At 47.1% G+C, this 23,610-nt stretch overlaps 1 protein-coding gene across 2 annotated transcripts in view; it reads right to left on the reverse strand.

Annotated features, from left to right (window-relative positions):
• Positions 1 to 10,190: 10,190 nt before the first annotated feature.
• The window catches only part of pald1a (phosphatase domain containing paladin 1a), a 79,926-nt gene continuing 66,506 nt past the window's right edge, over positions 10,191 to 23,610 (reverse strand). For both annotated transcript variants that reach the window (XM_072667660.1, XM_072667659.1), the window contains exons 19-20: positions 18,586 to 18,741; positions 10,191 to 12,270 (exon numbers count right to left, since the gene is read on the reverse strand). In XM_072667660.1, coding sequence (XP_072523761.1) covers positions 12,121 to 12,270; positions 18,586 to 18,741 — 306 coding nt within the window. In that variant the 3' untranslated portion in view covers positions 10,191 to 12,120. The remainder of the gene's footprint in view (positions 12,271 to 18,585; positions 18,742 to 23,610) is intronic.

Genomic DNA, 23,610 nt, shown 5'->3' on the forward strand with positions numbered 1-23,610 from the left:
GATCTTCCCAAACTTTCCAAACGGTGCGAACTTCCCTCTCCTTCAGCGCGAGCCTGCACAGCTCCCCGCGGCCCCGGATCATGGGGAAAGCTGGCGCGTGCGTGTGTGTGTGCGAGGAGAGCAGGACAGACACAGCATTGCTCACACACACACACACACTCTCTCTCTCTCTCTCTCTCTCCCCCTTACACACACTTCCCCTAACACACAGCCTGCTACTGCTACGGCCCGAGAGAGAGAGAGAGAGAGAGAGAGAGAGAGAGAGGTAGAGAGAGAGAGAGAGAGAGAGAGAGAGAGAGAGAGAGAGAGAGGTAGAGAGAGAGAGAGAGAGAGGTAGAGAGAGAGAGAGAGAGAGAGAGAGAGAGGTAGAGAGAGAGAGAGAGAGAGAGAGAGAGAGAGGTAGAGAGAGAGAGAGAGGTAGAGAGAGAGAGAGAGAGAGAGAGAGAGAGAGAGAGAGAAAAAGAGAGAGAGAGAAAGAGAGAGAGAGAGGTAGAGAGAGAGAGAGAGAGAGAGAGGGAGAGAGGAGGGGTAGTAGCGAGGGAGAGAGACAGGGGGCGCTGCTGAGTCGCCCCGGTTTTAACAACGTGGCTTCAATCATCCTCAGCTGAAAGGGTTAAAGGCAGAAAAGCGCGTGCCCTGCTGCACTTTAAAGGGGGGGGGGGGGGGGGGCATCAGAGCAAGTGTGTGCGCGCGCGCGCGTGTGTGTGTGTTACAGTGCGTAAGATATAAATATGAGAAACTTTTAATTAATTAACTAATCCATTAATTAATAAACACAGCCTAGATAGTATGCAACAGTGTGAGCACGTGCACAATATTTAAGGTTAGAAAGTGATGATGATTGTTGTAATAATAATAATAATAATAATAATAATAAACAAAACGAATAACAAAAACAACAATGATGATTGATTGTAATATTTTAATAATAAGTAGCTGATTTGTATTATGTATTAGTTCTTTTATTGTTATCGTTGTTATTATTACTAATACATAATAAAACTCAACTAATTATTAATTAAATAATAATACAATAAATTAGTGTTATTTGTAATTAGTTTTAGTCATTATTATTATTATTATTATTATTATTATTGCTTTTATTAGGAGTAGTAGAGGTGTTTATATTTGGGGTTTTTTTGGGGGGGGTGCTCTATGGTGTGCAATGCTTTATAAACCAACCAACCAACAAACAGCTAGATGAATATTTAAATTAATTAGTTAATTAATAAATACGTATATTTTTAAAACTTCTGTTTCATGTGAACTTTAAAAGTAGATATAAACCAGAAAGATTAATAAACTGAATAATAAGTACCATCATCTTTATTATAATTCATAGCCAAAATATTCAAAAGCCTTTTTATTTTTATTAATACATTGATGTATAAATACAACGTGTGTGTGTGTGTGTGTGTGTGTGTGTGTGTAACAGTGAGAGCACAATATTCCTTAAATAGTCCATAAATTGATGTTTTTAATATTATATTTTAGATGTTCTGTGGTGTGCAATTTATAATAACCACAACAATATTACAAATATTAGCATTAATAATAATAATAATAATACAAACCATAACATCTGTTAAAGAAGTATCTGATCTGTGCAAAACAGCCGGAACTTATTAAAGAGACTCGCAGCGTAGCAACCCCTGCTGTTCACCTCTCTACACTCACTGGCCACTTTATTAGAAACCCACTTTATTAGAAACCCTTACCTTGTGCTTCCACTCACTGGCCACTTTATTAGAAACACCTACCTTGTGCTTGTTTCCACACGCCGGCCACTTTATCAGAAACCCCTACGTTAGGCTTTCACATGCTGGCCACTTTATTAGAAACCAAGGTGGAGCTTCTAGAGCTGGGTTTCTGATAAAGTGGCCAGAGGTTGAACTATGAACTAAGCGGTCTGGAGCGTCTCCGTGGGAAGGCTGCGGTTCAATCCGTGGTCTTTAAAGGCCGTGATGACTCTCCTGCCCGTGTTTAGAGGTGAACCTGGGTCAGTTTACTCTCATTTCCTGGGTGACTCAGCGCTCTCTAGGCCGCACGGCTGTGTGGAAGTTCGGTGGGGGTTAATTCGGCTGCTGCCCCCTGCAAAGAGTGAGCCGGGGGTTTAGCTTCGAGTAGTGGAGAAAGCTCTGAGCTTATGTCTCACTCTCCAGGAGACAGATGACTAACACCTCCCGCCCTGTCCGACGCTCCATCTCTTAACCCCTCTTGCACTGCCGTGCAAAGGACAGGACAGGACAGTGGTCCTCCAGGACCAGATCTGAGAACCTTCAGCACCTCCAAGACCTGGCTCTGCTCCTGTTTAGCAGGGTGGCTATTGGTGCTTCACATTAGTGACACTGTGAATTAACACATGTCCTGTCCCTGAATCTACTCTGATCGGATTCTGTTCACACTGGTCATTAAATGTGGCTCCAGTGGAGACGAGATCGGACGAGATCGGACGAGATCGGACGAGATCGGACGAGATCGGACGAGATCGGACTTTACTTTCCTGTGTAAAAACACACCAACATCTACATCACTTCAGTTCTGCTCCCTGTAGACGACGGGTTCTCATGAAAAACGTCCCGCTCCGGGATAGCACAACTGGCTTTGCCCAATCAGAGGTGGGTTGACGCCACTTCCTCCCCACATGCTGGTCAGCACAGGCGTCTGTCAGCTGGTGTATCGGAGCTGGGGAGCCACGCTTCCTCCGAGCATGCTGGCTAGCTAGCAAATCTGCATCAGGAGGAGGACGTGTGCTCGTCTTCAGCGTCCTCATGTTGGGGGCATTGGGGTTCCACCAGGGACTACCCGAAAAGACACCGACAACCAAGAACATCTCAGAACCACAACCTCCACTACAACACTGCTAAACTACCGAAAGACGCTACAGAAAGGTGCTTAGATGCCATGATTTCCACCAAAGGGGTGTTCCCAAGTCCTGGTCTCACACTCACTACTTTGTAATGTGTCCAAACTTTTGAACAGGCCACTTTGGTGCCTTAGATGTTGAGGAAATGTGTTTACTGCTCTCAAGTGGAACAAAATGACGGTGTTTTACAAAGAGAAGGGGGCCCAGAACAAAACCTTGAGAACACCCTGAGTGACAGGGTGGTAAATGAGCTGAATGATACACAGGAGGGACGGCGGCGGCGGCGGCGGCAGCAGCAGCCCATGAGTCACAGGTTTTACTGCAGGTAAAATCACCCTGGTTTGCTTTTTCCAAAACACAAAAAACAGAGAGAGCGAGAGAGCAAGAAAGAGAGCAAGAGAGAGAGAGTTCATCTCCTCTATTAGCACTAATCAATGGGTCGGGTCTAGACACCTGCATTAGTGAAGCTCCGCTCCAAAAAACTGGATTACAACCCGACTCCTAATTACAGCTCTGCCGAGAAACGCCGGCAGTGTTTACCAGCCAAAATCTCAGGACATTTAAATGATGGTGGTGCAGCTGAAACAGTCCAATTTGTACCATCAGTTGTTGTTCGGCGTTCCTGAGGTTACGCAAAGCTCTCAATAAAATAAACACACCCACCTAAAGTCGCTGTACTCGTCCAACACATCATAATTAAGCTACTTTAATAAATAAAGGTGCTAAAAAGGTTCTTCTACCATTTTTAGTTGGTAAAGAAGCATTCTGTACGAGAGATGTAAGGGTAAAGCAGTCACTGTAGAGGTTCCTCACTCATTTAGAGGTTCTTCCCACTTATTCTTTTCATATTTGTATTAAAAAGTGATTAATATTAAACCATAAATGGTTCCTCTATGGCAGGGGTTGGTAATTCCGTTCCTGGAGGGCTGGATTTGTGCTCTTCCTGCTTAAGCCCACCTGATTCAGTAGAGCAGGACTCAACAGGGGACTCCGCCCCCTGTTGCTCACCCCTCTTGAATGGCTCAAAGAACCATTTTCTCACCATTTTTTTTAAGATGGTCAATTACCCAACCCCCATCACACGCGACACCCCCCCTCAACACAAGCAAGGGCGAGACCAACACACCAACGCCCCCTCCGACACATGCCCAGCCAGCCACACCTTTTGGAACTGCCGCTGATGCAACATCACCAGGCAACCAATGCAGAGTGATGTGGGGGTGGGACAGCGCCATCTATCCACCCTAGAGAGAGTGCAAGGCCCCGGCTGCCGATGGCTAGCAGCGTGATCGGGATTCGATCCAGCAACCCTCTGATCACAGTGACAGCGCCTTAGTCCCCGTATTCTGTTGACAGGTTTCTAATAAAGTGGCCAGTTGAAGCTGGTGTGGTGTTTCTGATCCAGAACTAATCATGCAAATAAGCATCTGACCTCGCTAATGCTTCTGTGTGATTGAATGCAATCAAATCCTCACAGCAGTGTTCCAGTGTTTACTCATACAGAGCAATTTATTGGGAAGGCCTACACCTGGGTATACCTACTTAGTCATGCTATTATCTAAGCAGCCAATCGTGTGGCAGCAGTGCACGATACCATAGAGCATCGTGTAGCTCTATGCTAATCACCTTGTTTATGAGGGCTGAGGTCAGCAGGGAATGGTCAGACTGGTTGGAGTGGACAGGAAGGCTACAGAAGCTCAGATAACCACCCACGAGGAGCAAAAAGAAGACCACATCGGCAGAAGCGCCGAAGAACCACGTCAGGTTCCACTTCGATCAGCCAAGACCAGAAAGCTGAGGCTGCAGTGGCTCAGCACAGGCTCAGCAACACTGGACGGTGCACGGCTGGAGAGATGTAGCCTGGTCTGATGAATCGGTTTAGCATTCATCACTTGACTATTTAGGTACGAGCAGGCAGTTAGACAGTCGCTCCACCCAAGAGCAGTTTTTACGTAGTATGTAACACTCCTGAAGAAAGTGGTGGAGGTTCTCCATCACTGTGTTCATCATTAGAACATCTCCAAAGTTCTCCTCTCTCATGGAGTCTAGTATTATTTAGAGTTCTCCTCAGATCAACACCTGGTTTGGTGGTAAATCAGGGCTTAATGATGGTGAATCAGGTGATCTGCTGCTGCTGCTGCTGATGGAGTTGAACACATCCTCCACGCTGTGCTGGCTGGACTGGGGGGCGTCCAGGAGAAACCTGGAGGAACCGAGCGAGCTCTGTTCTTCTGACTAGCTCACCGACAAGATCTAACTACTTTCTTTCTTCAGAATGAGAAGCTCTGGGATCTGATGAATCTCTCTTCTCTGTTCTTCTGATCTTGAATAACTTGAACCTGAACTCCGTCTCTGCAGGAGGAAGCATTTTCAGGTACTGCTCCACGCTGTGCCTCTGGCTGCTTTACTCCTGAATGCATGTCTTTGTGCGGCGGCGTCTCTGCATCCGTCTGAAGCGTCAGCTTGAGTTTCAGCTCAGCCTGGATACGGCAGGATCTGGACAGCATTTCAAAGGCCAGCGCCGTCCGCCGGGCCTTATCTGCACCCCGCAACCCAATAGCACTGTAATCACATGTCCACTCTACTATACACTACACCAGAGACACACAGGGGGTGGGAGGGGCTAACATTTAGCATCTTAGCATCACACATTCTGTACGTGTGTGTACATTATGTAAATATAACTACTTTGAATTACTTGGCATCCACCATGAATTATTCAGTATCCACTATGAATTATTCAATATTTATTTTGAATTTTTCAGTAACTGCTAAGAATTATTCAGTATCCATTATGAATTATTGAGCAACTACTATGATATGTAGTATTTACTATGAATGACTCTGTACCCACTATGATTTATTGAGTAACTGCTAAAAATGATTCAGTATCCACCATGAATGACTCTATTATGATTTATTCAGAATCCATTATAAATTATTCAATATTTACTATGATTCATTCAGTAACGTCTATGAATGCCTCTGTATCCACTAACTGATTCAGTAATCACTATGAACGACTCAGAATCCATTATGATTTATTCAGCAACTACTATGATGTATGTAGTATTTACTATGAATGACTCTGTATCCACTATGAATTATTGAATAACTGCTAGACATTATTCAGTTTCTACTATGCATGACTCCGTATTTATTATGATTTATTCAGTATCCATTATGAATTATTTAATATTTACTATGATTCATTTAGTAAATTCTATAAATGCTTCTGTATCCACTATGAATGACTCAGTATCCACTAACTGATTCAGTAAATACTATGAATGACTCAGAATCCATTATGATTTATTCAGTATACATTATGAATTATTCAATATTTACTATGAATTATTCAGTAACTGCTATAAATGACTTCCACTATGGACTGATGATTTCCATTCTGACTCAGTTATTATTATGAATACCTCAGTATCCACTATGGACTGATGATTTACTCAGTACCCACTATGAATTACTCAGTATCTACTAAATTTCTCTGTAATTACTATGAACAACTCAGTATCTATTATGATTTATTCAGAACACATTATGAATTCTTCAATATTTACTATGAATGCCTCTGTATCCACTATGAATTATTCAGTATCCACTATAAATGACTCTGCATCCACTATGAACTCTTCAATATTTACTATGAATTATTCAGTATCCACTATGAATTACTCAGTAATTGCTATGGATGACTCAGGATCCATTATGATTTATTCAGTATCCACTCTGAATTATTTATTACCTACCATAAATTTAGTACCCCACTATAAATGACTCCGTATTTATTATATATTATTCAGCAGCTACTATGGATGACTGTGTCCATCATGAATTACTCAGTATTTTACATGACATTTTAGCAACTATAATATACTATAATATGACTTAGCATCCATTATGAATAATTGAATTACTATTAGAAATGATTCAGTATCCAGTACGAACATTTACTATTAACCATTCTGTCCCTACTCTGAATTCCTCACTATCCACTATAGATGATCCAGCATCTATGATGAATTATTCAGGATCTGCCTGGAGTTAGACTTCTTCCAGCCTGAGCTCAGTGACTCAGCGACGATCACGGTCATCTGGTCATCGCTCTCTGGATCGGCTCACAGATGTTTGGAGATGTAATCCTCTGGATGGGAAGAAAAGACCTGGTAGGACATTAAAGTGGTACCTCCAGGAGAGGAACCCGTCATTTAGTCCCCCACCCCCCTTCCCTCCCTCCCTCCCTCCCTCATCCAAACCCAAACTTTCTAAAGTGCATGTGAGGTGATGACCCCTTACACCAGGGTGGTCAAGCTCTGTAATCAAACACGCTTACCATGAACCAGGGGTCTTCAGGGGTAATCCAGAGAGATAGCTGCCGAAATGACCGGAGACGTTACCATGGCAACATGAGAAAACAGCCTACATAAATATCCCGGTTACATTTCACCCTGTGTTTGTCCCTCATGGTCTCCAGCTCTTGGTCAATCACAGTCAGAGTCAAAGTCCACTAATTACCAGGTGAAGTGAATAACAGTGATGATCTGGTTCCAGTGGCTCCAGTCAAGGGGTGGATCCACATAGTGACCAGTCAAGCGTAAGAATCTGAGACACTTGGACAAGAACCAGACTGACTGGGTCAGAACATCTCCAGAACATCAGCAGGCAGGTCCTGTTGGGTGTTCCAGTGGTATGCAGTGTTCATCACCACCTATCAAAAGTGCTCCAAGGAAGGACAACCGGTGAACCGGGGTCAGGGTCATGGGTGCTCAAGGCTCATTGACATTCATGGAGGCCACAGCAGGAGACCTTCAGAGGTCTTGTGGAGTCCATGCCTCGAATGGGCAGATCTGTTGTAGCGGCACAAGCGGGACCTACTGGAAATTAGCACCACCTCCCTCATATCAAGTCTGATTGGTGTATGATTTTACAAAAGGCAACATAACACAAAAAAATTAATTATTAATATACACAACAAAAATTCATTTATATATATTACACATATATATATATATACACATTATATATATACACTTATTTGCACACATTGTGTGTGTGTACGTATACACACACATATATACATACACACACCTATATATACACATACATATATACATACACACACCTATATATACACACACACACACAAATTCATATATTTCCCACATATTTCCTGCTTGTTGTTTCTCCAAACCCACCCTCTGAAGGACTCCACCATCTAACCACACAAACTTTCTCAGATTTGGCAAATTTGCTGGCATTTCCCTTAAAGTCAGTCCATGCAGACATTAAATCCAGACGTCTGCACGGCTGAAAAACAAGAGACCATATGGGCATAATTAATCGGTTGTTCTGTACTCCTGTCTTCTGTGCTGTACACTGTGTGTGTGTGTGTGTGTGTGTGTGTGTGTATGTATGTTGTGTTGACTGCCTCCAGCTGCATGCTTCCTTAATTCACCACACACACTGTAGGCAAACCATGCAATGACCTCATAGAAAATGCCCCCTCCAGGGGGTATTATGAGTAATGTGGAGCTGTAGACCACTTTTCCACAGTCAGACAGCATCAGACTCCAACATTGGGACACGAGCCAAACATGCAGAAGAGCTCTGAGAGAGAGTCGGGCTAAAAACCAAGTTTACCAAGTCCGAGAACAGAAAGCTGAGGCTGCAGCGGCTCGGCCCCGGCTCACCAACACTGGACAGCAAGACTGAGTTTTGTCGACAGAGGTAAACTGAGCTGAACTGAATTAAACTGAGCTGAACTGAATTAAACTGAGCTGAACTGAATTAAACGGAGCTGAACTGAATTAAACGGAGCTGAACTGAATTAAACTGAGCTGAACTGAATTAAACTGAGCTGAACTGAATTAAACGGAGCTGAACTGAATTAAACTGAGCTGAACTGAATTAAACGGAGCTGAACTGAATTAAACGGAGCTGAACTGAATTAAACTGAGCTGAACTGAGTCGGAGAGCCAAACAAACTCAAACTGAGTTCAACTGAGAATCAGAATCAAATGAGCTAAACTGAGTCGAAGAGTCAGTCAAACGGAGTTAAACTGAATTCGAATCAAATGAGTTCAACTGAGTTGAAGAGTCAAAAAGTCAAACTGAGTAAAATTGAACTGAGGCCAACTTAGATAAACATAGTTAGAATCTAATAAGTTCAACTGCGTTGAAGAGTCAGTCAAACTGAGATAAACTGATTCTTCGTAAACTGAATCAGAATAAAAGTAGTTCAACTGAGTCAAAGAGTGAAAACGTCAAACTGAGTCAAATTGAACTGAGGCTAACTTAGATAAACATAGTTAGAATCTAATAAGTTCAACTGCGTTGAAGAGTCAGTCAAACTGAGATAAACTGATTCTTCGTAAACTGAATCAGAATAAAAGTAGTTCAACTGAGTCAAAGAGTGAAAACGTCAAACTGAGTCAAATTGAACTGAGGCTAACTTAAACAGGCTAACTTAAACTGAGTTAAACATAGTTAGAATCAAAAGATTCAACTGAGTCGTAGAGTCAGTCAAACTGATCCAGAATCAAACTAACTAAACCAAGTCGAAGAATCAAAGTCAAATCAAGTTAAACAGAGTCAGAATCAAAGTCAAATTAAGTTCGATTGAGATGAACTGAGCCAGAATCAAATGAGTTAAATTGACTAGAAGAGTCAAACAAACAGTCAAGCTGGGCTAAAGTGAACTGAACTGAGGCTAACCGAGTTTAACTGAATCACACAGAGTTGAACTGAGTCAAACTGAACTACACTGAACTGATTTGAATGAGAAACTGAACTGAGCTGGTATGTAAAGCAGCAAACTGCGAGAGTGGAACACAGGACCCCTAATACAGACCACACACATACAGACCACCACACACACACTTATGTTTCTGTCGGTGGTGGAAACACATTAACTCCAGCATCACAAGTAGGCTGTTCACTTCCGATCCAAAGTCCACAGCGGTGCCGTCCAGCTCCAGAGAGGCCTGGAATTTCATTCTTTCTGAGCGAGCGTGTCAAAACAGAGAACACAGCTTGATCCGCCTACTGAAGAGGAAGAGCGGTTTAGGCTTCCACTGTAGAAAAAGAATAAATACATGAAAGTAGAAATGATGGAGTGAAGTGTGGCAGATCTCTCCTCCTGTTGTATTTCCAGGATTTACGAAGGATCAGTGAGTGCAGAGCCAATACCTGGACGATGCAGCACTGCAGGACCCTGCTGTTCTTCTCCACAACAACCACTGCATCCATTCACACACACACACACACACACACACACACACACACACACACACACACACACACACGAAGCTGGAAGTTTACAAACCTTATTTAATGGAGAGTGCAAAAAAATCTCATTGGAAAATACTGTGCGCTCCTTTACAAAACAGAAAATCAGTGGTTTCAGGAATCTGTTCTCTGATATTAACAATAACAGTTATTATTATTATAAAAATAAAAAAAAGCAAACGAGTGAAAACAGAAAATCAGGATTAATAAACTATACAAGCTAAAACACAGACGTTAAAACTAGAATAAAAGCAGGCATGGGGGCATTAAAGCTGAACTACTCCAGGGTTTAACGACAGATCCGTCACGTGCTATCTGTGAAACAGCAAAGGAGAGAGGACAGAGAGTCCCGCTTAACAGTTTAAGCACAAACGTGATCGTGACCGTGGACGTTTACAACCAAACGTCAAATGTAATACTGCGATTCTAGTGGCTAAATCCAGCCATCAATGCCTTCGGCACGTAGGGGGAATTCTCTGTAAAGGACATCATGCACACATGGCTGAGTTGAGCTCTTTTCTAAAGCTCTAGGGGTTTGAGAGAGATGCTAATGCTAGCAGTCAGTCAAACTGAGTTGAACTGAGTCAGAATCAAATGAGTTAAACTGAGTCGAAGAGTCAGTCAAACTAAGTTAAATCTAGTTGAACTGAATCAGAATCAAATGAATTAAACTGAAAATCAGAATCAAATGAATTAAACTGAGAATCAGAATCAACTGAGTTCAAGTGAGTCTAAGAGTCAGTCAAACTAAGTTAAATCTAGCTGAACTGAATCAGAATCAAATGAATTAAACTGAAAATCAGAATCAAATGAATTAAACTGAGAATCAGAATCAAATGAATTAAACTGAGAATCAGAATCAATTGAGTTCAAGTGAGTCTAAGAGTCAGTCAAACTAAGTTAAATCTAGCTGAACTGAATCAGAATCAAATGAATTAAACTGAAAATCAGAATCAAATGAATTAAACTGAGTCGAAGAGTCATCGTCAAAGAGTTAAAGTCAAATAGAGTTAAACTGAGTCAGAATCAAAGGAGTTAAACTGAATCGAAGAGTCAAGGTCAAACTAAGCTAAATCAAGTTGAACTGAATCAGAATCAAATGAGCTAATGCTAAGCTAACTTCCACACTCAGGCCTTGACCGTGTGGTTTTGGACACTGCGTGACTCACCGTTGACTAAAGCACATTAGCATACACTATCTGTCCAAATGTTTGTGGACACCTCAAACATGAACCTATTGGCACCACGCACCATGGTATAAAGCCCCCCCAGCACTGAGGAGCTGTGGGGCAGTGGAAGAACTGTGTTCTTTGGAATGATGGTGGAGGAGCTCCATCCAGTACTTTAGGGATGAGCTTGGGAGGGAGTTGGGGGTAACCACCACTCATCCAGTCAAAAGCTCACAGTTGTGCTCCACCTCCAAAATCTAGTAGAAAGCCTCATTCTTCTCTGGACAGTAGAGACGGTTACTCACAACAAAAGCAGGAGAGACTTTTTAATAGCCTTGATTTCAGAACAAAGAAACAATGAACGAGCGGGTGTCCAAATACTTTTGTCCATAAACGTTGCGTCCCAGCTGATCGACTACACTTGGGATAAGAGTGGAGAAACGGGAAATCTGATCAAAACTATCACTTTACGACTCGGAACTGGAGTTTAAGGAGGTGAACAGCTGCAGCAGGTTCTAGAGGTCCACCAGGTGGACGTTTTGTATGAACGCGCTAAAAAAAGATGAATAATAAAAAAAATAAAAACAATAAAAACAAAAACACAATCTAATAAAAACATGAGGATAAAAAAAAAACACAGCACTGAAACTGAAAGGGGGATGAACGCACAGTGATCAGATCAATGCACAGCATCTTCAGATTACGCCATTAGTTCCTGTACAGGTCACAGTGCAGCTCGCCGTCTCTGCCCCCCACCGCCCCCTGTCCCCGTCCCCCTGGCTCTCAGATGAACTCTCCTCTGAAGGGAAGGTTCTGGGTGTTTTGTTCTTGCCAGCGGAAGCGGAGGCGAGCGAGGGTCGAGTCCTTCAGGTTCTCAAACTCAGTGAAGCCCAGCTGGTTCAGCAGGTCGTAAACTCCGGCCCGTGCAGCCACCTAAACACACACACACACACACACACACACACACACACACACACACACACACACACACACACACACACACACACACACGTTATTTACACTGACCAGAGCCAAGTGCTTTTTCCCATCTTACAGGAACTCTGGCCAGGGGGTCGGTTAACAGCCAGCATTAAAGAGCCCATAACCCAAATTTTATAAACAGTCGATATTTCATTTCCCAAACACTGTTCATCCCTTAAAAATGAAATTGGCTGGTGTGGTTACTGCGCCTTTAAGACTGATGGAAATGTGAATGTAAAATGAGCTCTGCTCTGATTGGCTGCTGTGTATTGTGCCACATTTATGAAGCAATCCAGGCTGAAGCTCTTCTAATGACTTCTATATAAATTGCTGTAGGCTGATTGGATATGGCTAAACTGCTCTTACTCTAGGCCAAACGGGTGTGGCTAAACTGCTCTAGGTCCAAATGGGTGTGGCTAAACTGCTCTAGGCTGAACGGGCAAAACCTCTGACTGATCTTGTATGGAGGTAGATGGATGGACACCGTCCGTCAACATCACTCAAAGTAAAAACCAGAGAGACAGCAACAGCAGACACACACACACACACACACACACACACACACACACACACACACACAAATTTGAGTTCAGAGCTTCTGCGGAAAGTGTTTGGTTCCCGCTGAGCATTATTAATAATGGGGGCGATATCAATATCTACAGCAGCCCACGTCCAACGGGCAGGAATCCTCTCCCTGACCTGAAAACATCCGCTCTGTGGGCTTCCCTGGACCCTCTCCCAGCCATCAGAACACACAGCAGCTCAACTGTATTTACTCACGTCTGCCTGGTTAGGAGCCAAAGCCAAGAAATTAGCATGTTTAGTATTTAGATTTGGGCTGAGATTTACTACACAGCATTCAAAAGTTTGGACAACTGTATGGTCATTGCTCTGACAAGTGCAAGTAGTATATAAGAGAGGCAGAGAGGGCCTATAGGAGAGAGAAAGAGACAGACCGAGAGTGAGGCCATCTACACTATATAGACAAAAGTATTGGGACATCTGCTCATTCACTGTTGCTGTCCAGGAAAGGGATCTGACCCTGATTTGCACCCAAGAAGGACAACATTTGACCTGTACTTGCAGTTCATTCACTTAAGATCTGACTTGAGCTTCAGAAAATCAGGACTTGACCTGGAAGTGAACTTCCACAGACCTCAATATCCTCGAACTTGAGACTGGACCTGGACTCCCACCTCAGGGACTAGAGACTAGACCTGGACGCCCACCTCAGGGACTAGAGACTGGACCTGGACGCCCACCTCAAGGACTAGGGACTACAGACCTGGACTCCCACCTCAGGGACTAGAGACTGGACCTGGACTCCCACCTCAGGGACTAGAGACTGGACCTGGACTCCCACCTCAGAGACTAGAAACTGGACCTGGACTCCCCCCTCAGAGACTAGACCTGGACTCCCCCCTCAGGACCTAGAGACTGGACTCCCACCTCAGGGACTAGAGACTGGACTCCCACCTCAGGGACTAGAGACTGGACTCCCACCTCAGGGACTAGAGACTGGACTCCCACCTCAGGGACTAGAGACTGGACTCCCACCTCAGGGACTAGAGACTCAATCCGGATTCACACCTCAGGGACAAGAGACTGGATCCGGATTCACACCTCAGAGACTAGAAACTGGACCTGGATTCCCCCCTCAGAGACTAGACCTGGACTCCCACCTCAGGACCTAGAGACTGGACTCCCACCTCAGGACCTGGAGACTGGACTCCCACCTCAGGACCTGGAGACTGGACTCCCACCTCAGGACCTGGAGACTGGACTCCCACCTCAGGGACTGGAGACTGGACTCCCACCTCAGGGACTGGAGACTGGACCTGGACTCCCACCTCAGGGACTAGAGACTGGACCTGGACTCCCACCTCAGGGACTAGATACTGGACCTGGACTCCCACCTCAGGGACTAGAGACTGGACCTGGACTCCCACCTCAGGGACTAGAGACTGGACCTGGACTCCCACCTCAGGGACAAGAGACTGGACCTGGACTCCCACCTCAGGGACAAGAGACTGGACCTGGACTCCCACCTCAGGGACAAGAGACTGGACCTGGACTCCCACCTCAGGGACCATAATCAAGCCCTTGGTACAACACCGGTATGAAAGTTAAAGAACGTCCTTGATACAAACACACACAGCCCTTCACACCCACCCGTCCACCAACCCGTCCACCCACCCTGTAGTCCAGCAGTTGTCCAGACCTCTGCAATCTGACCATCATCTCCAGCTTTAATAACACTGCAGCTCAGCACACCCTTAAAACCAGCACTCAGCTCAGACTAATAACCAGCACTCAGCGGGATAAACCAGCGCATGAGGAGCATGCATGACTACAGCTGTGCTGAGTGAGTCAGTGTGAGTGTGTGTGTGTGTGTGTGTGTGTGTGTGTGTGTGTCTCCACTAAGACCTGTTCATCATCCTGAGCCTCACTTAGGGAAGAGTAATGGTGACAATCTGAGAGTAAATCAGACACTGCTGTAAATCAACGACAGGGCCCGCTACGCGGACCGGAGTCTTACGGGATTCTACATCAGGCTCGTTTTCAAAGGATTCTGCTGGTAGAATCGAGTCTCGGCCTGTTCGAACCAAACGGACCCTGAAGCTTCTTGCACTGTAAAGCCCAAAGAAAAAGACGGACATACGACTGCATGGCCAGACGCTCAGACAGAGCAGCAGACGGCCCAGACGTGCTCACATCCCCGCTCATATTTTAGCTCAGGAAGTGACAGACCGTGACTAACTCAGCAAGTTCTGCTGTACTCACACACTCACACACACACACTCACACACACTCACACACACTCACACACACTCACACACACTCACACACACTCACACACACACACACACACACACACACACACACACACACTCACACACACTCAATCAATCAGCTTCACACCTGAATATTTAGAGATGCAGCTGGTTATAAATGAAGGTCTCCAGGTCCTCCAAGTTTATGTGAACAGCCGTGACCAGGCCTTGGTCCTGAGCTAAGCCATGCCCCCGTCTGTGTGTGTCTGTCTGTGTCTGCCTGCGCCTGTGTGTCTGTCTGCCTGCGCCTGTGTGTCTGTCTGTGTCTGTCTGTGTGTGTCTGTCTGTCTGCCTGTGTCTGCCTGCGCCTGTGTGTCTGTCTGTGTCTGTCTGTGTGTGTCTGTCTGTCTGCCTGTGTCTGTCTGCGCCTGTGTGTCTGTCTGCGCCTGTGTGTCTGTCTGCGCCTGTGTGTCTGTCTGCGCCTGTGTGTCTGTCTGCGCCTGTGTGTCTGTCTGCGCCTGTGTGTGTCTGTGTCTGTCTGCGCCTGTGTGTGTCTGTGCCTGTGTCTGTCTGCGCCTGTGTGTGTCTGTGCCTGTGTGTGTCTGTCTGTCTGTCTGTGTGTGTCTGTCTGTCTGTGTGTGTCTGTCTGTCTGTGTGTGTGTGTCTGTCTGTCTGTCTCTGTCTGTCTGTGTCTGTCTGTGTCTGTCTGTCTGTCTGTCTGTCTGTGTCTGTCTGTGTCTGTCTGTCTGTCTGTGTCTGTCTGTGTCTGTCTGTCTGTGCCTGTGTGTCTGTCTGTGTCTGTCTGCCTGTGCCTGTGTGTCTGTGCCTGTGTGTGTCTGTCTGTCTGTCTGTGTCTGCCTGTGCCTGTCTGTCTGTCTGTGTCTGCCTGTGCCTGTCTGTCTGTCTGTGTGTGTCTGTCTGTCTGGCAGTTGCCATTTCTGCAAATAAATAAATAAATAGATAAATAAATAAATAAATAGTGATATTTGTATTTTTACAGGGCGACTCGTATTACAGAGGAGAGACAATGTAGTGTTGGGCGTCTTTCCCAGGGAATCGAACCCAGTCTCCCACATGGTGTAATAGCTCACTGGCCAGTAGTGAGGTTATTTGTTGCGCCACATCAACCACCAGATACACCACCTAAACGAGCAGATGAGCGCTAATATTAGCAGCAGTGGTGGGATTAGTTTTAGAACTGGGGGATTTTGCACACCTCGGGGTCCTGCCTGATGCCGGTGGGAAAATAAGTGAAGGCAGGGGAAAACACTCATAACCCACGCTGGGGGGGAAGGGGGGTCATTAGTTTGGTATGCACATAAATTCCAGGGTTTAGCTGGGAGCACAGCTGGCCACAGCAGCCCAAGGGTCACCAGCCATGGGGAGAAACAGCACACACACACAGACACACACACACTCACGTGCTCAGAGTATGTGACCGCTATGGCAGCAGAGCTACCGTGAGCTCGTAAATTCCACAGTCTATATGAAACTGTGGAAACTGGCCTGCATGCGTACACACACACACACACACACACACACACACACACACACACACACAGTATTCACATATCTGACTGTGGCAGAATACCCTAAACACCACATGAAGGTCAGCACCAGTGTGATCTGCAACCATAACACTGCCTTTAAAGCCTTCCCTTATCAGTGTTCCCAGAAGCAGCACCACGACCCTGAGGTCAAGCGAACTGACCATAGATCTCCAAACATCTGAGGAAGGGTTTTCCTATTGCATGTGGCAGGTCTATGAACGTCCTTGATTGGCCCAGACAATTGGTTAAAGAGCATTGAGCTGTGGAGCAGTGGGAGAACTGTGTTCTCTGGAATGATGGATGGTGGAGCTCCATCCAGTACTTTTGGGATGAGTTGGGGATGATAATGTTGGGTGTGGATCGATCATCCAACATCCTGACCTCACTAACACGCTTGTTGCAGAATGCAATCAAAACCTCACAGCAATGCTCCTCCAAATTCTAATAGAAAGCCTTCTTCCCTGGACAGTAGAGACAGTTTCTCCAACAAAAGCAGGAGAAAAACCCTCGATTTCAGAAGAAACGGTGAATGAGCAGGTGTCCAAATACTTTTTTTTTTTAATATACGGTAAATCGACAGAACTTGTGAAGACCGGTTTGTTCTGCTAATCATGGAGCAGACTGATGAGAAGGTCTAAATGTACACTGTACATGGAGCAGCTGCCACAAGGCTCTTTTTAAATCTGCTGCTGGAAAAGTAGAATGAAAAGCAGTGGAGTTTAAGACAAAAAAAAACTGTAGACACCACCTGTGTCTGGATTCACCGCCGCAGGGACCAAGCGATCCAAAGCCATCGAGTGTGATCAGGGTTTTAACGACCTCCAAGACTTCACAGCTACCCCCCATCTGTCACAGGATTAATCTTTGTGCTGTAATGTTTAATCCCAGCTAAAATCACACAGGAGACCACCAGGACACACTCGGCTGCAGCCGACAGGCTCTCTGACTGTGCTGTGGGTTCTGATGGGATTCAGGAGGATGACCCCACATAAGGTGTTCATTACAACTTGCACAGTCATGTGACAAAATCAGGACACCCCATTAAATATGTAGGGCACTGATCAGCCACAACATTAAAACCACCTGGTTAATAGTGTAGGTCTCTTGGGCTGAACCTGCTAGGACGTCCTGATCTGGTCATGTTGGTCTAATTTCTAACTGTTCTGAGATCTTTTTAAAGGCACCATGTTGCCTAATGCCAGGTGTGGGCTATAGAGGGGTATAAAGCCCCCCAGCAGCATTGAGCTGTGGAGCACTGGAAGAACTGTGTTCTCTGGATCGATGATGGATGGTGGAGCTCCAGCCAGTACTTTTGGGATGAGTTGGGGATAATAAGGTCAGGTGTTGATCAATCATCCAACATCCTGACCTCACTAACGCTCTTGTTGCAGAATGCAATCAAATCCTCACAGCAATGCTCCTCCAAAATCTAATAGAAAGCCTTCTTCCCTGGGCAGTAGGGACAGTTTCTCCAACAAAAGCAGGAGGAAAAACCCTCGATTTCAGAAGAAACGGTGAATGAACAGGTGTCCAAATACTTTTTTTTTTTTATACGGTAAATCGACAGAACCGACTGACCCCTTCCCACACTCCTCTGCATCTGATCACATGAAGATCAGACCTTCAGATCAGACCTTTCAATATGTTCCAATAGGCAGAGGTTGTAATGAGGGGGGGTCCTCATCAGTGTAGGAGATCTGAATCACTCAGCTCGTGAGTGATGATTACTGCATGCAGTCGTGTTCTGCAGTCAGTTATTACATTCAGGTGCACATTACCTACAGCTCTTCTTCTGCACAGGTGTGTATTACAGATGTTTACCACGCTCAGGTGACGATTACTGTGCTCAAGTGTGTATTTGTGCTGTTTTGGTGCTCAGATGTTGATTAGAAAGGGCCGGGGGGGGGTTGCGCTGCACTGTGTGTGAGAGAGGTTTGCCTCACCTGCTGCATCCAGGTGCTGAAGGAGCGCTGCCAGGAGTCTTTCTTCTCCAGGTGCAGGTAGGTGTTGAACAGGATCAGGTACATGTAGCGCTCCAGATACTGCAGACTCTTCAGCAACAGAGATCTGCTCCCCTGCTCGGTCTTACTGTTCTTCATCTACAGAGAGACAGAGAGACACACACACACGGGTTACATGTTAAACGTGTATACTGGTCAAAAGTTTTAGAACACCGCCAGTTTTTTTTCAGCGGTCCAGTGGTAGTGCTGCTTGGCCCAGGCAATCTCAGCTGTGAGGCACGGCCTCCACAAGACCTCCACAAGGGTGGTAGTGTCACAGACCATGTGTTCTGATACGGTGTTCAAAAATAAATAAATAAATATATTATGTGGTGAGATGTTTGCCTCACCTGCTGCAAATATATATATATATATATATTTATTCATACGTGTGTGTGTGTGTGTGTGTGTGTGTATATATATATATATATATATACAGTGGGGGAAAAAAAAGTATTTAGTCAGTCACCAATTGTGCAAGTTCTCCCACTTAAAAAGATGAGAGAGGCTGTAACTGACATCATAGGTAGACTCAACTATGAGAGACAAAATGAGAAAAACAATCTGAAAATCACACTGTCTGATTTTTAAAGAATTTATTTGCAAATAATGGTGGAAAATAAGTATTTGGTCGCCTACAAACAAGCAAGATTTCTGTCTGTCACAGACCTGTAACTTCTTCTTTAAGAGGCTTCTCTGTCCTCCACTCATTACCTGTATTAATGGCACCTGTTTGAACTGGTTAACAGTATAAAAGACACCTGCCCACAACCTCAAACAGTCCCACTCCAAACTCCACTATAGTGAAGACCAAAGAGCTGTCGAAGGACACCAGAAACAGAACTGCAGACCTGCACCAGGCTGGAAGACTGAATCTGCAATAGGCAGCAGCTTGGTGTGAAGAAATCTACTGTGGAGCAATAATCAGAAAATGGGAGACCTACAAGACCACTGCTAATCTCCCTCCATCAGGGGCTCCACGCAAGATCTCAGCCCGTGGGGTCAAAATGATCACAAGAACGGTGAGCAAAAATCCCAGAACCACACGGGGGGACCTAGTGAATGACCTGCAGAAAGCTGGACCAACGTTACAAAGGCTACCGTCAGTAACACACTACGCCGCCAGGGACTCAGATGTTGCAGTGCCAGACGTGTTCCCCTGCTTAAGCCAGTACATATCCGGCGCGTCTGAAGTTTGCTAGAGAGCATCTGGATGTTCTGGAAGAGTTTTGGGAGAATGTATTATGGTCAGATGAAACCAAAGTAGAACTGTTTGGTACAAACACAACTCGATGAGGAGAGTGAATGCTGAGTTGCATCCAAAGAACACCATACCAACTGTGAAGCATGGGGGTGGCAGCATCATGCTTTGGGGCTGTTTCTCTGCAAAGGGACTAGGACGACTGGTCCGTGTACATGAAAGACTGAATGGGGCAGAGTATTGTGAGATTTTGAGTGCAAACCTCCTTCTATCAGCAAGGGCATTGAAGATGAAATGTGGCTGGGTCTTTCAGCATGACAATGATCCCAAGCACACTGCCAGGGCAACAAAGGAGTGGCTTCATAAGAAGCATTTCAAGGTCCTGGAGTGGCCTAGCCAGTCTCCAGATCTCAACCCCATAGAAAACCTTTGGAGGGAGTTGAAAGTCTGTGTTGCCGCCGACAGCCTCAAACCATCACTGCTCTAGAGGAGATCTGCATGGAGGAATGGGCCAACATACCAGCAACGGTGTGAGCCAACCTTGTGAAGACTTACAGAAAACGTTTGACCTCGGTCATTGACAACAAAGGATATATAACAAAGCATTGAGATGAACTTTTGTTATTGACCAAATACTTATTTTCCACCATTATTTGCAAATAAATTCTTTAAAAATCAGACAGTGTGATTTTCAGATTGTTTTTCTCATTTTGTCTCTCATAGTTGAGTCTACCTATGATGTCAATTACAGCCTCTCTCATCTTTTTAAGTGGGAGAACTTGCCCAATTGGTGACTGATTTTTTTTCGTATTATTTTAATGTATTTATTTTTAAATGTACGCACCCAACACTGCTCAGAACACTAGAGACCTGCTCTGCACTCGCAGCAGAAACGTTATGTTAATATTAGGTGAAAGCAGGAACTCTGGTGTTTTATCAGCTCCTCAGCAGAGCCGCCGTCAGGCACGTCAGGCAGCGACAGCAGGAACACACACAAAGCTGCAGACCGCCGAGCGTTCAGTCCTCAGGTGACCCTCAAACCAGCTCATTTAAACAGCTTTAAATCAGCATTCCTCTATTTTTAAGTCACTGGACATCAGCCAGACTGCAGCCCGTCTGTTCCGGGCCAGATACAGCGTGAAGGCCTGATTCAGTGGCCAGGCTGACGCAGTCTGCCGGAGCTGACCGTCCTGAAGAGATCTTTGTTTACATCACTCAGAAAACAGCCACCCCCCACCAACGGCACCCGCTCTCCCACCACCACAGACGGCACCCGCTCTCCCAGCCCCCACAGACGGCACCCGCTCTCCCACCACCAAAGACGGCACCCGCTCTCCCACCACCAAAGACGGCACCCGCTCTCCCACCACCAAAGACGGCACCCGCTCTCCCAGCCCCCACAGACGGCACCCGCTCTCCCACCACCAAAGAGGGCACCCGCTCTCCCACCCCCCACAGACGGCACCCGCTCTCCCAGCCCCCACAGACGGCACCCGCTCTCCCAGCCCCCACAGAGGGCACCCGCTCTCCCAGCCCCCACAGAGGGCACCCGCTCTCCCAGCCCCCACAGAGGGCACCCGCTCTCCCACCACCAAAGAGGGCACCCGCTCTCCCAGCCCCCACAGACGGCACCCGCTCTCCCAGCCCCACAGACGGCACCCGCTCTCCCACCACCAAAGACGGCACCCGCTCTCCCAGCCCCCACAGACGGCACCCGCTCTCCCACCACCAAAGACGGCACCCGCTCTCCCACCACCAAAGACGGCACCCGCTCTCCCACCACCAAAGACGGCACCCGCTCTCCCAGCCCCCACAGACGGCACCCGCTCTCCCACCACCAAAGAGGGCACCCGCTCTCCCACCCCCCACAGACGGCACCCGCTCTCCCAGCCCCCACAGACGGCACCCGCTCTCCCAGCCCCCACAGAGGGCACCCGCTCTCCCAGCCCCCACAGAGGGCACCCGCTCTCCCAGCCCCCACAGAGGGCACCCGCTCTCCCACCACCAAAGAGGGCACCCGCTCTCCCAGCCCCCACAGACGGCACCCGCTCTCCCAGCCCCCACAGACGGCACCCGCTCTCCCAGCCCCCACAGACGGCACCCGCTCTCCCACCACCAAAGAGGGCACCCGCTCTCCCAGCCCCCACAGACGGCACCCGCTCTCCCAGCCCCCACAGACGGCACCCGCTCTCCCAGCCCCCACAGACGGCACCCGCTCTCCCAGTCCCACAGACGGCACCCGCTCTCCCACCCCCCACAGACGGCACCCGCTCTCCCAGCCCCCACAGACGGCACCCGCTCTCCCAGCCCCCACAGACGGCACCCGCTCTCCCAGCCCCCACAGACGGCACCCGCTCTCCCACCCCCCACAGATGGCACCCGCTCTCCCAGCCCCACACCTATAGACACTCATAGCTACACCCCGAACAGCGGTCCGAACATCCACTATTCACTGTGCTTCTGCCGAGAACTCCAGATGACCGCTCCGACTCCAGATGACGAACGGCCCCCTGTCAGCAGAACCGGGCGAGTTTCACACACTCCCCTGCGTCTGTAAACAAACCTCCACCTCGGCGCCCATAACTCAGAGCCCCTCTAATGGGCCCGTTCAGAGTGCCTCCTCAAGCAGGCTGGGTGGGTTTTTATGGTGAACCGGCCACACTGAGACCACGGGATGCCTGCAGTCTCTCCCAGGTGACAGCCTGGGAGAAACCTGCAGGTCAGAGAGCGAGGCTGACCCCTGGAGGTCAAAGGTCAATGTGCAGACATAAAAAACACACAGTGCCTGACATGCAGAGGAAGGAGAGGCTAAAAATCACCAGGGATGAGCTGAGGGACTCGCAGCCGAGAGAGCACTGTAACAACCGCCAGCAGCTCAAACACACCTGGGAATTTTCCCAGCAAACATCGGCCAGCAACACGAACCACCCTGACGGTTTCCCTAGGGAACACAGCCGGCGCAGCAAGGCCGTAACCAGGATCACGTCACCCTGCCCACACGCTCCACTCTCCGAAGCGCCTTTTGATGAAAAACTAAATCCCCCTTTAACGTGGTTATTAGAGCTCCATGTTCCCATGGCTCTGAGCGACTCCGTGACGGTGACGAGCTCGGAAAGAACATTAAAACAATCATCACAAGCTGCAGCGGACGGTTCAGCGGTTCTGCTTCTGGCTCTAAAGACGACATACATACACATGAAACCTCATCCCCAACCCACAGCTACCGCCAGAACAGAGGTGCAGAACAGAGCTCCACCAAACGACATGATTCAGCAACTAAACAGCATAATTCCTCACCAAACACCATCACCCTCCAAAACGCCCGGTCATCCTCCACCCCCCAAAACGCCCGGTAACCCTCCACCCCCCAAAACGCCTGGTCATCCTCCACCCCCCAAAACGCCCGGTAACCCTCCACCCCCCAAAACGCCTGGTCATCCTCCACCCCCCAAAACGCCTGGTCATCCTCCACCCCCCAAAACGCCCGGTAACCCTCCTCCCACCTAAACATCACATCATCCGCTTCCCCCCAAAAACGCCCCGTCATCCGCTTCCCCCCAAAAACGCCCCGTCATCCCCCCCCCAAAACACCCAGTCATCCCCCCCCCCCAAAACACCCAGTCATCCTCTTCCCCCCCAAAACACCACATTATTCTCTTCCCCCCAAAACGCCCAGTCATTCTCCCCCCAAAATACCCCATTACCCTCCCACCAAAACGCACCCCCCCCCCCTTGTTAGAGGGGGGGACACGGGGGCGATATACAGC

This window comes from Salminus brasiliensis, chromosome 22 (genome assembly GCF_030463535.1).
Source record: "Salminus brasiliensis chromosome 22, fSalBra1.hap2, whole genome shotgun sequence".
NCBI lineage: Eukaryota > Metazoa > Chordata > Actinopteri > Characiformes > Bryconidae > Salminus > Salminus brasiliensis.